The sequence below is a fragment of the Choloepus didactylus genome, chromosome X, assembly GCF_015220235.1.
Source record: "Choloepus didactylus isolate mChoDid1 chromosome X, mChoDid1.pri, whole genome shotgun sequence".
NCBI lineage: Eukaryota > Metazoa > Chordata > Mammalia > Pilosa > Megalonychidae > Choloepus > Choloepus didactylus.
This window is the reverse complement of record NC_051334.1, coordinates 7,049,639-7,068,345: the sequence shown is the minus strand read 5'-3', so window position 1 is coordinate 7,068,345 and position 18,707 is coordinate 7,049,639. Positions and strand designations below refer to the sequence as shown.

Sequence of the window (18,707 nt, the reverse complement as noted above, 5' to 3'; positions counted from 1 at the left end):
AAATGGAGTGAAAAGGCACCAAGGGTGTCCCAGAAAAAAACCTGGGGACCAGTTCTGTCCCAGTGCTGTAGACAAAGGATAAAATTGGACTGGGGACCAGGCAGGTGGCTCGTAAGCTCAGAGAAATAAAGGCGAGTTGGGTTCTTGGGCTCTGGGAGCCATATGTATTCACATCCAGCTAAGCATCAGAATTTGCTCTGGTCAGGGACGAAAGAGGTCAAGGCTTGGATATTCTTAGATCCCAGATGACCCAATATTGACACCAAATCTTTCCTCTGCAATGAATGGAGTTTTAGTTTTAGGCTGGTGATTTCCATGGCCCAGGGGGAAATCTGTGGAGGGCGTTGGTGAGATGCACTTCCTCTCCTCCCTTCCTCCCCCACACACACCCTGCTGCTCCAGCATTAGAAATGGCTCTTTACTTAATGCCTCTGTTGACCATTATTGCCTCATTTTTCCCTACAATCAGCCAATAGGGATAAATCACATCCCCAACACTTAGTACCGATTTAATACCAACATTTGATACCGATACCAGGTGTGAAATAAACACCTGTTGAAAAATAAATGACTAGTTTAGTGACCCTACCCTGGGCCGTGAGAAAGCTGAAGAAAAAAGTTCTCTGCCTTCCACTTGCCCCCGTTATGGTTGCAAAATGTGGCAGACGACTTGTCAATTTATCACTGGTCTTTTCTTCCAGATGAAAATCCAGGGGCAAGGTGTACCAAAACTAGGATGGGCTCTTCTGAGCTGCCTACCCCATGTCTAGGAAGCTGTAGTCCTGAAGGCTACAGGCATAAATAGATCAGGTTTCAAATCCAAGTTTTACCATTCACTGGGTATGTAACTTTAAAGAAGATATTTAGCCTCTCTGATATTCAGTTTCTCTGTATGAACAATGAAGATCACAGCTTGTACTTCATAATGCTGCAACCCAAAACGCCTCATTCATTGAACATTGGTTCTTTTCGGATCAAGTCATTACCAATGAAGGAAGTCATAGGAAATAAGTCCAAATTGTATTCTGTTCTCAGCACCAGAGCCAAGAGACACTTTCTGCTTCGGCCACCTGACAAGCAGAGCACTCTGGGTGGCAGGAGGGTGGCAAGGCTGGCAGGGGGAGCACGGGTACGCTATGGAGAATGTCACCCATGGCTTGGCCGTGGCCAGCAAGGCATTCATTAGATCCCAATGATTCAAGCCAACAGTATCACCGTCTTGAGCTTTATCCCATGGCAGGAAATAATTCATTTGGATCACGTCTGGCAGGGTCTTCCTTGCTGTGATAGGTAGTGCAGGTTAAATGGCAAATTAAAAGAGCATAGTTAAGCCCTGGGGAAAGCAGCAACTTTATAACCACTTGGATTAACTCCTGGATTCCATTCCTGGTCTATTCCCTGATGAGCTGATTGGCCCCAGCAAAGTTCACTGGCATTGCCAGCTGTTCCGTGGGAACTGGCAGGCCCAACCTAGCCAAATGTAGCCTCGAAGGGGAAGCAGTGATTGTGTCTATAAGAGCAAGACTTCTAGCAGGTGGGGAAATGGACTCTCATAAGAATGTGACAGTCTCCAGGCCAACACAGAGACCCTCGGCCTCCTCTCCTAAAGAAACACACACATGCCACTTTGAAGAGAGTGTCTTGAATCTTTTTTTTTTTTTAACTGGGTGTTCTAGTTTGCTAATACTGCCGGATTGCAAAACACCAGAAATGGATCAGCTTTTATAAAGGGGGTTTACTTGGTTATAAAGTTACAGTCTTAGGGCCATAAAGTGTCCAAGGTAAGTCATCAACAATCAGGTACCTTCACTGGAGGATGGCCAATGGTGTCTGGAAAACCTCTGTTAGCTGGGAAGGCACGTGGCTGGCGTCTGCTTGCAAGGTTCTGGTTTCAAAATGGCTCTCTCCCAGGACATTCCTATCTAGGCTGCAGTTCCTCAAAAATGTCACTCTTAGTTGCTCTTGGGGTGTCTGTCCTCTCTTAGCTTCTCTGGAGCAAGAGTCTGCTTTCAACGGCCATCTTCAAACTGTCTCTCATCTGCAGCTCCTCTCTCAGTTCCTGTGCATTCTTCAAAGTGCCCCTCTTGGCTGTAGCAAAGCTCGCCATGCTGAATGGGCGGGGCCACACCTCCATGGAAATTATCCAAGGAAAGATCTCACCCACAGTTCAGTGATCACATCTCCACGGAAACATCCAATAAAAGTCTCCAACCAATCAACACCAATAGGTTTCCTGCCCACACAAGACTGCATCAAAGAAAATGGCGTTTGGGGGGACATAACACATCCAAACCAGTACATTGGGTATAGCAAAATTCCATGGGGCACTGGAAGGAATGTAGTTGAGTGTAAATTCCCTATTTGCCCAAACGTCAAGGAAGTGAATAGCCCGTGGAAATACAGCATCTGATCTTGTGGGAGGCCCCAGCCCCACCTCGCTACAAGTTCTGAAGACCCTTACCTACAGGCTCAGCAGCCGGGACACAACACATGCCTTCTGTCAACTCAGTTTGTCTTTTCGACCGCTGGCAAGAAACTTCCTGCCAAGTTTTTCTGACATGTACTTCTTCAATCTCACTCTTAGAAAGACTGATTTGAGAGGTTCTTCAAAGACCCACCAAACCTGACCATGCAACAGGTAAGATGCCTAAAGTCTACTAGGGGCAAAAAAAACAACATGAGGTTGAACTATATTGCAATTGCTGATATTCAGACTTTTTTTTGAACCTACAAAAACAGCAATTTCATATGGTTCAACTTAGCCTTCACCAAGTAGCTTTCTGAAAGGTTTAAAACAGTAACTACACACTCTCAGCACAACTTACAAGCAAAAGTGTCCGCTGCGTGTGGCCTCGAGGCACCAATTCCCTGAGCTCCCAATCCTAGGAGATCTCCAAGTGAGACCGGATGCTGAGCCACAAAAGAAGTTTGAAACCTTACAGATGATATTCTCCAACCCCAATGGAAGTAAACTAGAAAATTACCATCGACAGAGGCATCAGAAAGAGCCCCAACACCTTCCTTCTAAAGCAGAGGGAAGTCGTCTTCAACAGTGACGTGAGGCACGAGGTGGTTTCACGTTTCTGCTGAAAAAGTACATTTGTTTGCTCGCTTACCGTCATCTCCCCCTGGAATGGAAGCTCCACGAGGACAGGGACCTTTCCTTCCTTCGTCACCACCACATCCCAGTGCCTGAGCACAGAAGAGGCACTTGATATTAACCATCTGCTAAATGGACAGCTACCAACAACTGGAAGCCAGGGCAAGACATTAATTACCTAGCAGCAGGCAACTAGAACCCTGTTGAGACCATCTTGCCCAAGTGAACGGCCCCATCTGCAGATAACCGAGCAGAGAGGTGGCTTTTAAAGTCTGGACAGTCTTTAGGAGACAAGTCAACTCACAGCTGGCATAGGAGCGGCCATCATCCTCCCACAGCTTATGCAGCTGCTGGAACTCCTCCTGGGCCAGCTCGAACCGCTGCTGCTTAATCTGGTATATTTCTTTCTTGGCATTGAGAGCCTCCTGGGCTACAATTAAATACTCCTTCAGCATCCGTTCCTGCTCTCGCCTCCACTGCTCTCTTGGATCCTCAATCTGCGTAAGCTCTGAAATTAAAAGGGGAAGAACACAAGTGACTTAAGAGCAAAATCTTTGGGTTGGTTGCCCAATAATCATGCAGTTATGCTAACAGTCAATAAGAGAAGTGATTAATTACCAGGACACACATTATGGAAGATTCTACATAACACACCCTTCTAGAGTGTGGCACACCTTCTATCTATATATTCACAGTTGAGAGGAGAAGACGACTCTACAATGGAGATATGAAGTAGTCCATTGGAGGGGGGACGACAAGACAAGACAATGTCTCACAGATAATGGCTACATTGTAAATAAAGGTTGGAGTAGCTGAACCCATATGAGCTCATACCTGTCAAACTAACAGACATTTACAACCTTCTTCTCAAGGACTTCTACACAGGATGCTCAAAACTCTTTACTGCCACTTTGGCTTTGCTTGTCCTCCTGCTCTACTTCCACCTCCCAGACCATACAGCTTTTTCTCACTCTCTGTTGACTTCCTCATCTCCTCCTATCCATGAATCCCCCTGCCTTCCACTCTTGCTTCCTCACTCTAGAGGCTCTCCCAAGGGCTCATGCATTCCTCTAACTCCAACCTCCCTCCTGAGCTCGTCTTTTATTTCCAACTGCCTCCTAGCACATTTCCATCGGGACAGACCCAAAGTAATTCTGAGCCATTCGTCCAAAAAAGAACGCAGCCACACACCTTGCCCTTTCCCTACCAAAAACGATGAACGCAAACTACGACAAGGACAGCTAGCACCTGCTTCACCCTCTGCCTTCCCTCTTTCAAGGAGGGGCGTCGTTGGGTTCTACCCTCTTACCCAACCCGGGCACATTCTCAAATAACCCCCGCTCCTCTCCCTCACCCAGAGTATTTTGTTGGTCATTAAGAATTGGTGATTCCTGCCTCTAGCTGTAATAATGGCTGATGGTCTACCTTTCTCTCCCTCTCCCCTTAGTCCAGTCAGACCCTGGGACCTCCCTCCAGGAACTTCTGGGCTGCCTGTCTCAACAAATCATCCCAACAAGACGCATCCTCGGTGCGCTCACCAAGTTACCTTCCTAACTCTGCTTGAGATTCTTCAACACATTTTCTTTTAGAGCCCAAAGCCCAATCTCCTTAGCACGATAAGTGTCCCCAAACTAACTTGCCAGCTTCATTTCTATTTTCTGTCCTCTTCCCCACAAAAAGACCAAACTTTTCCCAAGCTTCTGAATATGCCGGGATGGTTCATTAATGCATCTGTTTACATTCCTTCTGTCTTCTTCTGACCACCAGGAAATTTCACCATCTTTCAAGACTCATTGCAAAGGACTCCTCTTTTTTTTTGAAGGCTTCTCTGACCCTCCAAGCACTTATGTTCCTACTCTGCAGGGTCTAGTACCACTGTTCTTAACACTTACCACTTAGCACACCACTGTTTTCATATATCTTTGTTTTCCACCTAAGCTACAAGATCCCAGAAGACAGGGGCACAGCCTCAGTTGTCTTTATATTCTCAAGGCCTTTCACTTAGTCTGAGACCCAGAAGGCGATGATAATTGTTGACGGAAAGGCATCCCCTTAAATGAGGAAGGGAAGGTGCAGTCTACACTGTAGACAGAGGAGCAAAGTCTCAAAACCAGATCCTGAAATCTGGGGGCAGAGTAGACAAGAGGCAGAACACCCAGACTAGGGAAGGGCCACCCTCTTTAATGGATACTAATCTCCTAGCAAAGTGCTTCCCTAAATGGAGGCAACAAAATGGAAAACGATATCTTTGTTACAAACTTAGAGACATCAGGTTATGGTGGTTCCATGATAATGATGACATGTTGGTAAATATCTCCAGGCTGTTGACAGCTTAAACAAAATAAGGAGGAGGTTATAAGACAGAGATGCTGGCAAAAGTTTCCTCCCCCAAATCCTAAATAAACATGTAAAATAATTTTTTTTTTTTAAAGCATGCTTGCTAGGATGTTTCAAGGCAAGTTCCTTGAAGCCCTCTCCCCATCTACCCTCCTGTCAACATCCCCTACCCATCTGTACTGGTTAATTTTAGGTGTCAACTTGGCCAGGTTATGGTGTTTGGTCAAATACTGGCCAAGCTGTTACTTTGGAGATATTTGGTGGATGGGATTGGCATCTACCATCAAATGACTTTAAGTAGATGACCCTCCAATCTGTTAGAGGTCTTAAAAGCAAAGAACTGAGAGTTCCAGAAAGAAAAAATTCTGCCTCAATACTACACCGTGCCATCCTGCCCTACAAATTTCAAACATGCCAGCCCCTACAACTGCGTGACCCAATTCCTTAAAATAAATCTCTTTACATCTCTATATATCTATATGTATATATGTACATGTATGTACACACACACACACACACACACACATTCTGTTGGTTCTGTTTCGCTGGAGAACCCTGACACATCACCCACCCCTTCAGATCACCACCCCAGGGCCCCTCCTAAAAAGTCTCTCCAGGCCTTCAAAGGTCACAGCAGGGGCAAAACAGAAAAGAAAAGAAGACTAAAACCAGACACCTGGCCTGAGCCCCAGAGCTCAGATCCAGTGAGATGGGGCTAGGACAGAGTCCCGGTTCCTTCCTCTTCCGGGGTGAGAGCCCCTGCTGCCCTTGCTCCAGGGAGCCACAGGGAGAGGGAAACCTCCAAGGCTACCATCCCAGATGCCGGTGGCCCCTCAGCCCACTGACAACCTGCACAGTTCCAGTTTGACTTTTTTATTTCTCAGGTTCTGGGCCTTTAAAGAGTTTGAAAGCTCTGCTCTTAACAGTTGGGTGTCTGAAGGTCGGTGGGGGGGGGGGGTACGTGGGGAGGGGATAATGACCCCGGAGCCGATGTCTTCACCCACCTCCTCTGCGGTGCGGTGCTGGGCATCCAGTTAGGCTCATGGGGGCTGGAAGAAAGCGCTTGGTGATTATTCAGAATTAGGGCTTGCGTCCACTTCCAGGGTGTCATCTCCTTGAGGGCAGAGATCAGGTCTCATTTACCTGTGTCTTCAGGGCCTAAACGGATTATGCCAGTGCCTCTTGGCTTGCACAGCCCCAGTCCTGTGCCATGAGCATGGGGCTCTGCCCACCCCAGCCTTGGCACCTGCCACACAGCATGGAGTGGCACACTCAGAGACATCAGGGGTGGGAAGGGTGGGGCGTGGGCGTCGGGCGAGCACAGAGGGGTGTGCTAGAAACGCTTGCTGTGGTGGAGGGAGCGAGCGAGCGAGGGACGCCAGGAGCAGGGAGGGGCCGTTGAAGAGGGAGCAGGTTGGGTTTGGGGAGGGACAAGCCAGAACGGGACCTGGGACCTGGGCCCCGGCGGGAAGGATGCAGCCTGGTAAGCACAAGCCATCCTGTCCCTGGGCCACGGGGAACTCACGCAGCAGCCCTGCTGTCGGCTGGGAAGGTGGGCCCAGGCGGACAGAGCCACCCAAACCTACCCAGACGGCAGGCGGCCAGCCAGGTGGGGACCATGAGGGGGCTGCCCCTCGGCCAGAGCCTCCTGCCCTTTTCCTGCCAAGCCCTTCGCCCTTTCCAGTGGGCAGTGGAGCCACCTGGAAGCCCTTTTGCTGCCTGGATAACTGCCGGGGAGGGCGAAGGGGCCAGCCACTACTTATCCCGTCTCCAGTCACTACCGCCTGATCCTTGGATAACAGCTACAGTCCAGCCCCAGGCTGTCTCGCCACTGCCCCAAGAACTGGGCCAGGAAGACGACTTCCAGTTGAGGTTTCTGCAACTGATACTGACAAAGCAGGACTCTACCCTGAAGCCACCAACCCGGGTCAATTGCACTAAGAGGAAATGGGAAGCCATGGAAAGACAGATGGACGTGGAAGGAGAGCAGTGTTCCTCTTCAGATCCCCCCAGGCTCCTGTGCACTTAATAAAGTGCAGGGCAGAAAGTAAGCCAAGGGGCAGCCAGGCTTCAGCCCCTCCTCTTAGGGAAAGTTGACCCAGGAAGTAAAAATGACAATGCCAGAAACCCGGAGTGGGGCTAGAATCAAAATGGCAGAGTGTGAGAAAGTTGAATCTGAGAGAAATGGATTCCAGCTGGTACCCAATCACCGAAGGCTGGTGAGGGAGCAGGAAACCAGCGTGGAGAAGAGAAGTGATCCAGAATGACACAGAGCCGCCAGGCCAGGATTTCCCACTTCAGCATTTCTGACATTGGGGGCCACATCCATCGTCAGGGAGGGGGGCTGCCCTGTGTAGCGTTGCAGCGTCCTCAGCAGCCTCCTGCAAGGCCAGGAGCAGCCCCTGGGAGGGGGCAGAGGGAGCCAAATTGCCCCTGGATGAGAGTCACTGCTCTAGACAGTTCTACAGAGGACACCTCACAGTCAAAGATGCATTATTTTAGCCGTAGTCTTTATGCCATTTAGCACTTCAAAAAAAGTAAAAAGGTTTGGGGCATTAAAGTTAAAGTGAAGGGGTAACCACTTGGGCATTTACTTGCTTGCAGAACTTTTAGGCTCCATTTGGCAATAAATAACCTTCTCGTTCCAAAATGTATTTCGGTTCCCAAACTGCCTGGGAAATTGACTCTTTATATTAGATATTAAAACCCTCTATGAAACATACTACAGGCAGTCCTCAGCAAAACACAAGCAAGGTACATCTACAAAACTGCTCTGCTTTTGGAAGAGCTCCATTAATGAAGACTTCAGATGACATTTATAAAACCCAGTTTAATACTGCATTGGACAATTCGAAACGAGTCTTCAGAAGCTTTGACATTCAACGTGAAAACGCATTCTCATGTAAGAATGCAAATATAGGATTCTACTTACTATTTATGTGGTCCATGTAATAAATTCCAATTTGTTTATCATATACAGTTTCCCATCCTAAAGGAAGTTCATCCCCAACACAATCGGCAAAGGTCAATGGCTTTGTTATCCTGCAAAATAAAACCATGGAAACAAATTAGAAAGTCTGGTCAATTTTGTGTAAGTTTGCTGAATTGATTCCACTATTAGGTTTTACTACAAAATTATATATAATCCTATCCAACTGATTGCTGGGCTGGAAAATTGATTCAAAATAATAATCAAAAACAACATTAGTACACTCATAATTAAAAGCATTAATATTTCAAAGTGCAACTTCAACTATGAGTGAAAATAAATATTGACAGTTACTGAAAAAACAGGTAAAACAAGCCTCATCTTCCAAGCAGCATGTATAGTGATGTGATGACAATGGAACGTAGCAGTGAATATACAGCTCTTCTAGAACCAGAAGAGAGCACTGTGTTCTCCTCTCATTGCCTGAGAAATGTCACCCCCTTACAATGTTCAATCTCATACATTACGTGTGAACACCAGCTTAAAGCTACGCAAAACACATCTGTAATATTTACATCTGCCAGTGGTTGTAATTTAAAGAATTAAATATTAGTCATTGACCAACTACGAAAAGCAAAGCAGAGTAACAACACTACATAAGATGCCTACTAAACACTTTCGGTATTCCTTATGCAGTACATATCAGAAATGTCAAAGGGTCCTTTCTTTTTGTGTTCCAGAGAAAAATAAAAGCACACATCATATTGAATCTGAGATGCCTGATGGACATCCCAGGAAAGGCAGATATCCAGGGGGCAGATGGCTATGGGAACAGAGGATGTCTCCACTAGAGATGCAGGTTTATTAATAATCAGTACAAGACACCATTAGAGGAGGTGAAATGGCAGGGATCAGTGTGAGAATGGCAAACAGTTCTTCTGTGTAAAAATACAAAAAAAAAAAAAAACTTGTAAGTGAGGGAGAGTAGGCAGAAAGGTAAAGTTAGTTAGGCCTTACGGCCACTAAATAGGGGATGAGCTAGTCTGCTGGGAGGAAAGGGTGGGAGGTGTGATGGACTGAATACTTTATATTCAAAGAGCAATGGTATGGTGGTTGTAAAATGATACAGACAAAGAAACTAAAGGGAAAAATTAGAAAAATTTTTAAGTATCCATCCACACTGGATGTGAGGCAGGAGAATAATACCAGAGAGGGGAAAAAAAAACATAGGAGCCTATATCCACATAATACCTGTCAGTATCATATTTGTCAAACAGCCTTTCATTTCCTATAGATTTCCTTTGCATGTATCAGTGGTGTACTCAACGCACTATCTAGTTCAGGAAAGTCATATCTTACTGCAGATTGTACCCTTCAGCAAGCTAAAGTGTTCCACTCTCATTTAATACTTTTCCCTGGAATTCAACTCTGTTAGATTATAAAATATCAACCATTCCATCTCTTTTCTGCATTTCCCTGGTATATCATTGCCCATCTTTTTCATTTAAATTTTGAGTAATTTTAGCTTTTGGTTTTTGACTCAATCTAAGTTTTACTTTCAATAGATGAGTATATTCCATTTAAAGAGATTGTCTTAATAAATACTTCATCTTATTTTATTTAAAAAAAAAAAGCACATCATGTACAGACCCCTCTCACTGAAGCAAATCTGACGAAGGCAGCCTTGGATTGGCAGAAGGGCTAGAGAGAGGAAAGGATCTTGAGATGGGCATCTTTAGGGAAAACCTCCCCCCACCCCCACGGCCGCCCCAAGACCCGGCTGATTGACAAGACAGTTTTAGGAACACAGCTGTTGTATAAAATGGACACACCTATAATTGTCTGAGTCTGGGCAGCCCTCTCTTCAGCTGTCATAAAAACACACTGCCTGCTATGAATGGGAATCCTATAACCTAAATTTCACCAACACAATCCTCCCACATCCAATTAGGATTCCGCTTCTGTACAAGTTCCCGGTCCCAAGAAAGTGAGACACCACAACCACAGCCCAAATCCACAAGACCCATATGAAATTTGAACCTGTGATTCCCCCAAACCCGTTCTACAACAGGGCTCTCTCTCTCTCCAAGGAGGATTTAGAAATTGATAAAAACATCATCAGAATGACACTGATTTTAATTCATTTTCATTTTAAATGTATGGTTTTTAAATGCTCGAGTCGATATAAAACCTGAAATCTACAGAAAGGGAATTCAAATACGATGTGGCCCTTCTCCCAAACATGACATGCTCAAAAAAACCACAACACGAAAGCAGCGGTCCGAATGTGTGCGGCACGGGGCCCTGACACATGAGGAACGGTGTGGCAGCAGCACACTTCCACATCAGGCAGATAACGGCAGCGTGCCGGGCACAATTTGAGTCCTGAATGGGAACCCAACCACAGCAAGACACAAACACTAATGCATATTGTGTCCTGAGTATATCTCTTCTCTTCTAGATTCACACAGAAGCCTCGAGAAAAATGCCCAAGCACTGGCCATTCTGGACACTGACATATAAGATCTCTTGTCATTAACAAATATCGGAGGTAAACCATCCCTACCGCACTGCTGAGCCCAGTCCACTCCCTTTACAATTGAGAACTGTGATAAAATGATCATAAATTCATCATTTTCTATTTTGTCTCTAAAAAAAACTCCCTAAATTATCATAATTCCATACTCCTTGCTCTAAAAATAAGTAGACTGGTACTTCTACCATTTTGGTGAGTTTTATTTTCACTTTCTATAGAATCCACATGTCTCGGATTCCACTTCATTTCTAAACAAAACATGGAGGACCTCCCGACATCCACAGAATCAGTACCTCAAACCAAGCCGACAGGGCGTCACATCGCACAGAGTCCAGTGAACGCCAAAAACAGGGTCTCTGCACCCAGAGACAGAGCTCTTATGGCCCTAGAAAGTTCCTGCCGTGTGTCTTGTCAGTCCGACAGGTCCACACTTAGAGCCTGTTTAATCTTACTTGACAGCAGTTTGAACCAACTCAGTGGTAAAGTTTTCCAGCTCCCAAGAGACAGAAGTGGTAAATTAGAAGACAAGGACAGAGAGCCCATGGGCAGGCAGAATGCAGCGAAAGGGGCAGGGGACAGCAAGAAGCAGAACATAAAACCCAGTCAATCCATTAGACTCTTCAACAACTCACAGGCAACAGCAGGACACCCAGGGCAGCCGGCCTCCAAGATGGCTCCCAGTGATCCTTGCCTGCAGGAATTCACACCCTTATATTGTCCCTTCCCGCACTGAAGAGAGGAACCTGTGTAACCAGTAGGATCTGCAGAAATGACAGTGTGTGACTCCCAACGTGAAGTCATAAAGAGCATTTTGGCTTCCCCCTTGTTCTGTTGGATCACCGGCTCTGGGAGAAGTCAGCAGCCGTGTTGTGAGAACAGTCAAGAGGTCTGATGGAAAGGCCCATGTGGCTGCCAGCACCAGCACCGATTTGTCAGCCGCACGGGTGAGCCACCTCAGAATCGGAGCCACTAGCCCCAGCCGAGCCTTCAGGTGACTGCAGCCCCAGTTGACACCTTGACCACAACCTCAAGAGACCCCAAGCAAGAATCTCTCCGCTGTTCCTCAAAACTTGAAATGTAGAATTACCACATGACTCAAGGTGATGGTTTGAAGCTATATGGACCCCAGAAAAGTATGTTCTTAAAGTTAACCCATTACCCGTTCCTGTGGGTATGGACCCAGTGTACATAGGATCATTTGGTGAGTAGGATCTTAAATTAAGATGTGACCTACCTCATTCAGGGTGGGTCTTAATCCTCTTACTGGAGTCCCTTATAAGAGAATGAAATTCAGACAGAGAGAAAGCCACGGAAGCAAGATGAAAGCAACGAAAGGTGGAAGAGAAAGGAGACACCAGCAGATGCCACCATGTGCCTTGCCATATGACAGAAGAGTCCAGGATCACAGTCAGCCAGTCTTTGGGAAGAAGGTATCATCTTGATGATGCCTTGAACTGGATACTTTCATGGCCTCAGAACTATAAGCCTGTAAGCTAATACATTCCCATTACTAAAAGCCAACCCATTTTATGGAATCTGTTTTCGGCAGTCTAGCAAACTAGAACACTCATCAGCCCCACTTCTAGACATACACCCAAAAGAACTGAAAAAGGGGACTTGGACAGATACTTTTTTCACCAAGGTTCACAGCAGCATTATTCACAATAGCCAAAAGGAGGAAGCAACCCAAGTGTCCATCAAGGAGACATACCTGTGGACAGTTTCCACTCCCCTCCACATATGCAAAAACTCAAATCCCATCTGCCCTGCAAAGGTCAGCTCAACCCAACCCTGCACACGGCATCAGTAAGACCTTGCCTGACCCTCCAAGCCCCACCGTCTCCACTGCCCAGGAGAGGCTTCCGCCCCCACGGTCACTGCACCCACCGGACAGCAAGCACCACCCCTGGCCATGGTGATGACTTTGGTGCACATTCCTCCTGCCAACCCAGCCCCCACCCCCACCCCACCAAGGAATTAGTAAGGCCTCTAAGGCAGGGTTTCTCAGCCTTGGCACTGCTCACATTTGGGGTTCCATGACTCTTTGTTGTGGGGGCTGCCCCGTGCATTGTAGGGCGGTCACCAGCATTCCCAGTCTCTATCCATTAGAGGCCAGGAGCAACACCCCCTTCCCAGGTGCAACAACCAAAAATGTCTCCAGACACTGCCAACTGCCCGCCAGGGGGCGACACTGCCCCGGTGAGCAGCACTGCTCTAACACCAGGAGGCAATGGACTGACAGAGCCACCCAAATGTCCCTTTGCTTTACACTCCCAGGAGAGTCCTCAGGTCCTCACGCAGAACCCACAGCGGTCCTACACAGCTCTGCTTCCAGCTGTGGGCCATCGGCCCTTTGGTTTAAACTCCACCAACACCCCTGAAGTGGACCTGTAAGCATAAAATATAAAACCTGTCCCTGAGGTAAACATTTATAATGCAGATTCTATAATTAATTCTTAACTACCTAATCACAGGAATCAGGGCTCTATCCCACATAATGTCATTTTTCTCCAATTCTCTGCATCTATCCTTAAAAAATAAAAATAAAAAGCATGATACTCCTTGATTACACTTCCCCACCTCTTTTTCAAAATGACTACAAAGCGGTGGGAGCAGGGAGCGTCTCTTTTTGTTTTCTGTTCCGACAAAGGAAACAAGAAGGAATTATTTTCTTACAACGGTGTTTTTACAGCATCAAAATAAGGGTCTGGTAAAATCAAGAGAGGCAGGCAGAAGACAACTTTGCGTTTCTGTCTTACTACTGGCTAAGCAAAAATGGAATGAGGACATCGACAGTGTTTTCCTTGAAGTGAAGTTGAAATACTCAAAGTAAAATCAAAGATGACTACATTAATGTATCCAGATGCAATCAATCGATCCACCAGCAAATAAAGCGTCTGCACCATCTCCACGTTAAACTCCATGGAGCCGAGAAGACAATTAGAAAAAGGCTCCTTGGAGTCCTGTCTATTTGGTGAGAAAAGGCACACACCACGATCCCGAGAGGCAGGCACAGAAGGCACCATCTAAGATGAAAGTGATGATACGAATCTCAAGGCCATCATTTTATTTTACCATTCTGAAAATGTAAAATTTGCACACTTTGTACTTATCGACTCTTTTCTGGAAAACAACTCTGTCTGCCGCGATTGTCCATTAGAAAAAAAGCCCAATTCACACATAAAATATGAGCTGGTGAACTGGCATGGCGGCCACTCACAGGCAAATGTTAAACATCCTGCACAGGCTTACAAGAAATGAGCTCCTCATGATGTGTAAAGTAAGCAACCGGGCCTGCCTTCCCTCCCACTGCCCTTCACCTGGTCAGCCTGGAAAGGAGGGCTTTGGCTTGTTTTTAAGGACTAGTTTATACTTCAAGGAATTTTCCTTTATGGGTGAAAGTGGAACACTATGAATTCATGTATGCCTAATCTCATTTCCTGACGCTGTTTCTGCACGGATTACACAACATGGGCCTTCATCTACACCAGGGATTAAATTAACTAGGAAGGACATGTTTCCGTTTCTGTAAATTTAATCGATTTCCATTATTTTTGCTTTTCTAGTTCATATGCTGAACACCAATTAAAATAGTGTTGAGGAAAGTAAAGCTTGGAAAAAATAATGTCCTGTGTTCTCCGAGTCCTGTTTCTTTAACCACAGTGCCCCCCACCCCAGCCCCCTTAGTTCCACCTTTGGTCAGATCCCCCATATTGACACTTCTTCCCGCCCTTTGCACAAGGGTAAAATCCCGCAAATTCTGTGCTGTCGGTCACTCCCATCCGCCCCCCAAAAGGAAGGCTGACGCACTGCTTGTTGACCACCTGGATACGTGGACTTGCAAAGTGAGGCTACACCATGGACGAACCTTGAAAACATTATGCTGGCTGGAAGAAGCCAGTCACAAAAGACCACACGTTGTATCATTTCATTTCGAAGAAACATCCAGCAGAGGCAATTCTAGATACACAGCACATTAGGGCTGCCAGGGCCTACGGAGGGGAGAATGGGAGTGACTGCTAATGGGCCCGGGGTTTCCTTTTGGGGGATGGAAATGCTCTGGAATTAGTTAGTGGTGACGGTTGCACAACTTTGTGAATATACTGAAAACCAGGGAATTGTACACTTTTAAGTGGTGCACTTTATGTTATGTGAATTAGTTCTCAATTAAAAAATACTGATGAGAGGACCGTCTCTATGTATACAGCTCTTGGACTATATTTACAATTTTCTTTGAAAGGAGTCCCAAAGTAAATTTGCAAGGTCAAAGGAGATGAAGCTTTTACCCCTGTATCTTAAATTCAACGGAAAAAAATTCAGACAGCAAAGTATAAAGAACAGGAAATGAAATCACTCATCACCTAGAAGGCCTGAACTCACATTTCAGCTTATTTTCCTCCCTTCTTCTTCCATTTCTTCATAGCTGATCCAATTTGATATTCTAGATACACTTTCATATACCCAACTTTTTCATGTACATTTTCCCCCATTAATTAAGCTCCTTGTCAGAATCGCTTTCTACGATGCTTGAATATTCCATCACATGCAGGAGACCATAATTTATTTCCCAGGCACCTGAAGTCATACAATCTGGGAACATTCCAGTTTCCTGCTCTTTATTATAAATAACGGTTATCAACTTACAGAAAACGCTCGCTAGATATTGCCAAAGTGCTTTACCAAAAGGTTGGGCCAGTTTACATGCCCACCAGTGACGCACAAGGCCTTCTTTCTTCCCACCCTCTGGGGATAGCTTTAAGTGCATTCGAATGAGGGCTCAGAAGGAATCCTTATGGCCTGGGAGCACTTTACCCCATGGACCGAGCTGCTCCAGAGCGCGAGCATACGCTTAACAGCTTTCTCCGAACCTGGGGGGTGTCAGGGGCAAACTGGTAAACAGGGGAACTGGAAGCACTGCACCCACTGTTCCCCCATCAAAGCATCCTCTGACACTCCATCCCCAAGGTCCCCGAGCCAGTCCCACCGTTTCGTCACTGCCTCCCCCAAATGGGCAAGGTCGACCAGGAGGACGGCCGCTTTCCCTGCCCTCCACCACCACCCAGAGAGCTTCCCAAATTGCTTCTCTCGGCCTCAGCAGAGCACGCAAGTAAGTTTAGCTGGCCATTTTTAGGAGAATTGGTCTATAAGAAAGGAGAGAAAGCGGGCTTCTTTTTGTTCCCTTTCTCTCGTCCCACCCTGCAGGGCTCTTTGAGGGGTACCCCTGGGCCACCTCAATGCCAGATCCAAGAGAGCCGTTTCCTGCCATGAAAGCTTGGGTGGGTCATTCTGGCTCTCTCTGGGCCTCAGTTTCCTAATCCTAATTTAAAATGGGGATGAGTAGACACATCTCAGAGGGTCATGTGAGCTGGGTGGGGCCTTGCTAGTTATAGTATAAAGGGACCTCCCTCCACTCCCCTCCATGTCTCCCTTTCATTTCCCCAACAGACTTCCTATAGACGGCACTGGCTTGCTGGTGCTGCTGTAAGACATTACCAGAAGCTTGGGGGTTAAAGCACGCACATGTATGATCTCGCAGTTCTGGAGGTCAGCAGTCTGAAATGGGTCTTCCTAGGCTAAAACCAAGGTGTCGGCAGGGCTGAGAACCTTCCGGAAGCTCTAGGGGAAAATCCATTTCCTTGCCTTTTCCAGCTTATCAGGGCGACCCACCTGCCCTGGCCCGTGGCCCCTTCCTCTGTCTTGAGAGCCAGCCCTGGCTGAGAGAGTCTTCCTCACAGGGCCATCACTGTGCTTCTTCCTGTGGCCTCCTTCTCCCACCTGGGCCACTGGTGACCCCGCTGGGCTCACCACTCAGATAACCCAGGACCCTCTCCCCATCTCGAGACCTTTCACCCCGTCACATCTGCCAAGCCCCTTTTGCCACGTAAGGGAGCATATTCTCAGGTTCCAGGATCAGGACACGGCCAACACCAAGACAGCAAGTGAGGGGACTGCAGGGCCAGAGAGGGTGGCAGGGAGGTGGGTCGCAGTCCAGTGCCTCGAACGGCACCCCCTGCTTCCCAGCCAGGGCTCGGGGGGCTGGAATATCAGGCACCAACCATACCAAATTGCAGACAAGTACAGAGGTGCATTGGAGAAAGTGGAAGGAGAGAGAAAAGGGTAGCCGTGGATTTTTGTCACATTTCCTTTATCAAAAGGAGGCCATAGTAATCTTCAGGAGCTTATACTGCACTTTCCAGTCTCCAAGAACAAGCCAGCCTTTATATTTCCAATCCGTGCTTGTTTTTAATATGCTATTCAGAGAGGATACTGTGCATCTCAATTTCAGTTCCAAACCAATCCTCAAGAAATTATAATGACTTCCTTCACCTTTTCTAACATAACTTGGCTCACAGTGAATTTCAAAGCCTGCAGGAACTTGGAAACTCGGCCTGCTTGTGGTTACTAGGTGGTGAATGACACCCTGTTTGCTGTGCTAGTTTCTCCAAGCTTAAGAAGGCAGCCCAGAGCAGGGGTTCCCACCGAGCCCTGAGCGGGTCCCCGGATTTCCTGAAATTGTACACAAAAGTTGAGGCGCAAGGTCCATAGCTTTCAGCAGATTCCCAGAGAGGTCGGTCCTCAAAAAAATGGAGTTGAGAAGCTCTTTCAGAAAGGTTCCTCATTTCTCTGCCAAAGGTTAAAATAGTGGTGAATGTACCCAAAACCTGCCACTCGGACCAGAAGTCACTCTGAATAATCATTTAAAATGGTTGTATCAACCCAGATATTTATTTAGAATATGCCTGTGCGTTGAGCTGTCATTTTGCTATCAAATCCCAATTCTGGAATTTTGAATAAAGAATAGCATGCCTAGAACTGAGGCGAAACATTGCAACTGACACTTCAATGTCTGAAAGGGCAAGTGGCTCGATTGTTAGTGACAGAGCCTCAGTATCTATCATTTGTAAATCTATTATCGTCATTTCCATGTGAAAATGTCTTCTTGAAAATTAAAATATATACATACACACACACACACACACACATTGTCAGTCTTTAAACTGTCACCAACACAAAACTGAAAACCCATCAAAGTTCATGGACAAATTTCCAGACTCCTTGGATAAGGAAATGACTCCTCAAAAACATCTCAGAGAAAGAGGTGGCTTAGAGGATTTTTTACTGGCAGTAAGTCCACAAGACAAATGACCACAGAGAATCGAACATGGGTGAAGCCTTTTCCCATATAGTGCAAAACTGTACGTGTAGGAACGCTGGGCAATAAATAGCACATTTGCTCCAGTCTCAAAGTCTTCCATCTGAAAAACTAAAGGCACCCACCACCAGGCTTCACTGCCTCAGTATCGACAAGTGTCAACATCGTCCTTTATTCCTCAACTGGGTACGTCTTGCCGAGACTTTTCTAAACGATCATGTCCCTCCTGAGAACAAAACACCTTTTACGCAGGCATATGTCTTCCTGAACCTCCAAATGTAAAGCCAGGTGCCATCATGCTCCACAAGGCACTGCTTTTTGCAGTGGAGAAACAGGGTGACTAGCTGGAAGGGAAGGGAGATGGTGGAACCTGCTCAGGGCCACCTCCTGAGTCTGAAGGCCAATAATTACTGACACCTAATGGAGACACCACGCAGGTCACAAAACCCCATTTAGAATGACTGCCAAGCATACCTTTCAGTAATCACAGTAAAAAAGGACCATTCAATCAGTTGAGCCGATATTGTAAAGGACACTTCCTGCCACGATGCTATGGGTTCACCAACCCCCTGCCTCATTTTCCTCTTGGGCACATAGAAAAATCACATTTCCCAATCTCCCTTGCAGCCAGCTGGGGTGAGGGGACTGGGAA

At 46.5% G+C, this 18,707-nt stretch overlaps 1 protein-coding gene across 2 annotated transcripts in view; it reads right to left on the bottom strand.

The window, feature by feature from the left end:
- WWC3 (WWC family member 3) overlaps nucleotides 1-18,707 on the bottom strand; it is a 132,079-nt gene that overhangs the window by 62,795 nt on the left and 50,577 nt on the right. Inside the window, exons 2-3 of one of the 2 annotated variants that reach the window (XM_037822058.1) lie at nucleotides 8,370-8,479; nucleotides 3,405-3,608 (exon numbers count right to left, since the gene is read on the bottom strand). In XM_037822058.1, the coding sequence (XP_037677986.1) occupies nucleotides 3,405-3,608; nucleotides 8,370-8,479 (314 nt within the window). Of the gene's footprint in view, nucleotides 1-2,984; nucleotides 3,084-3,404; nucleotides 3,609-8,369; nucleotides 8,480-18,707 lie in introns of those variants that run through there. The other variant, XM_037822059.1, reaches the window with a different exon arrangement.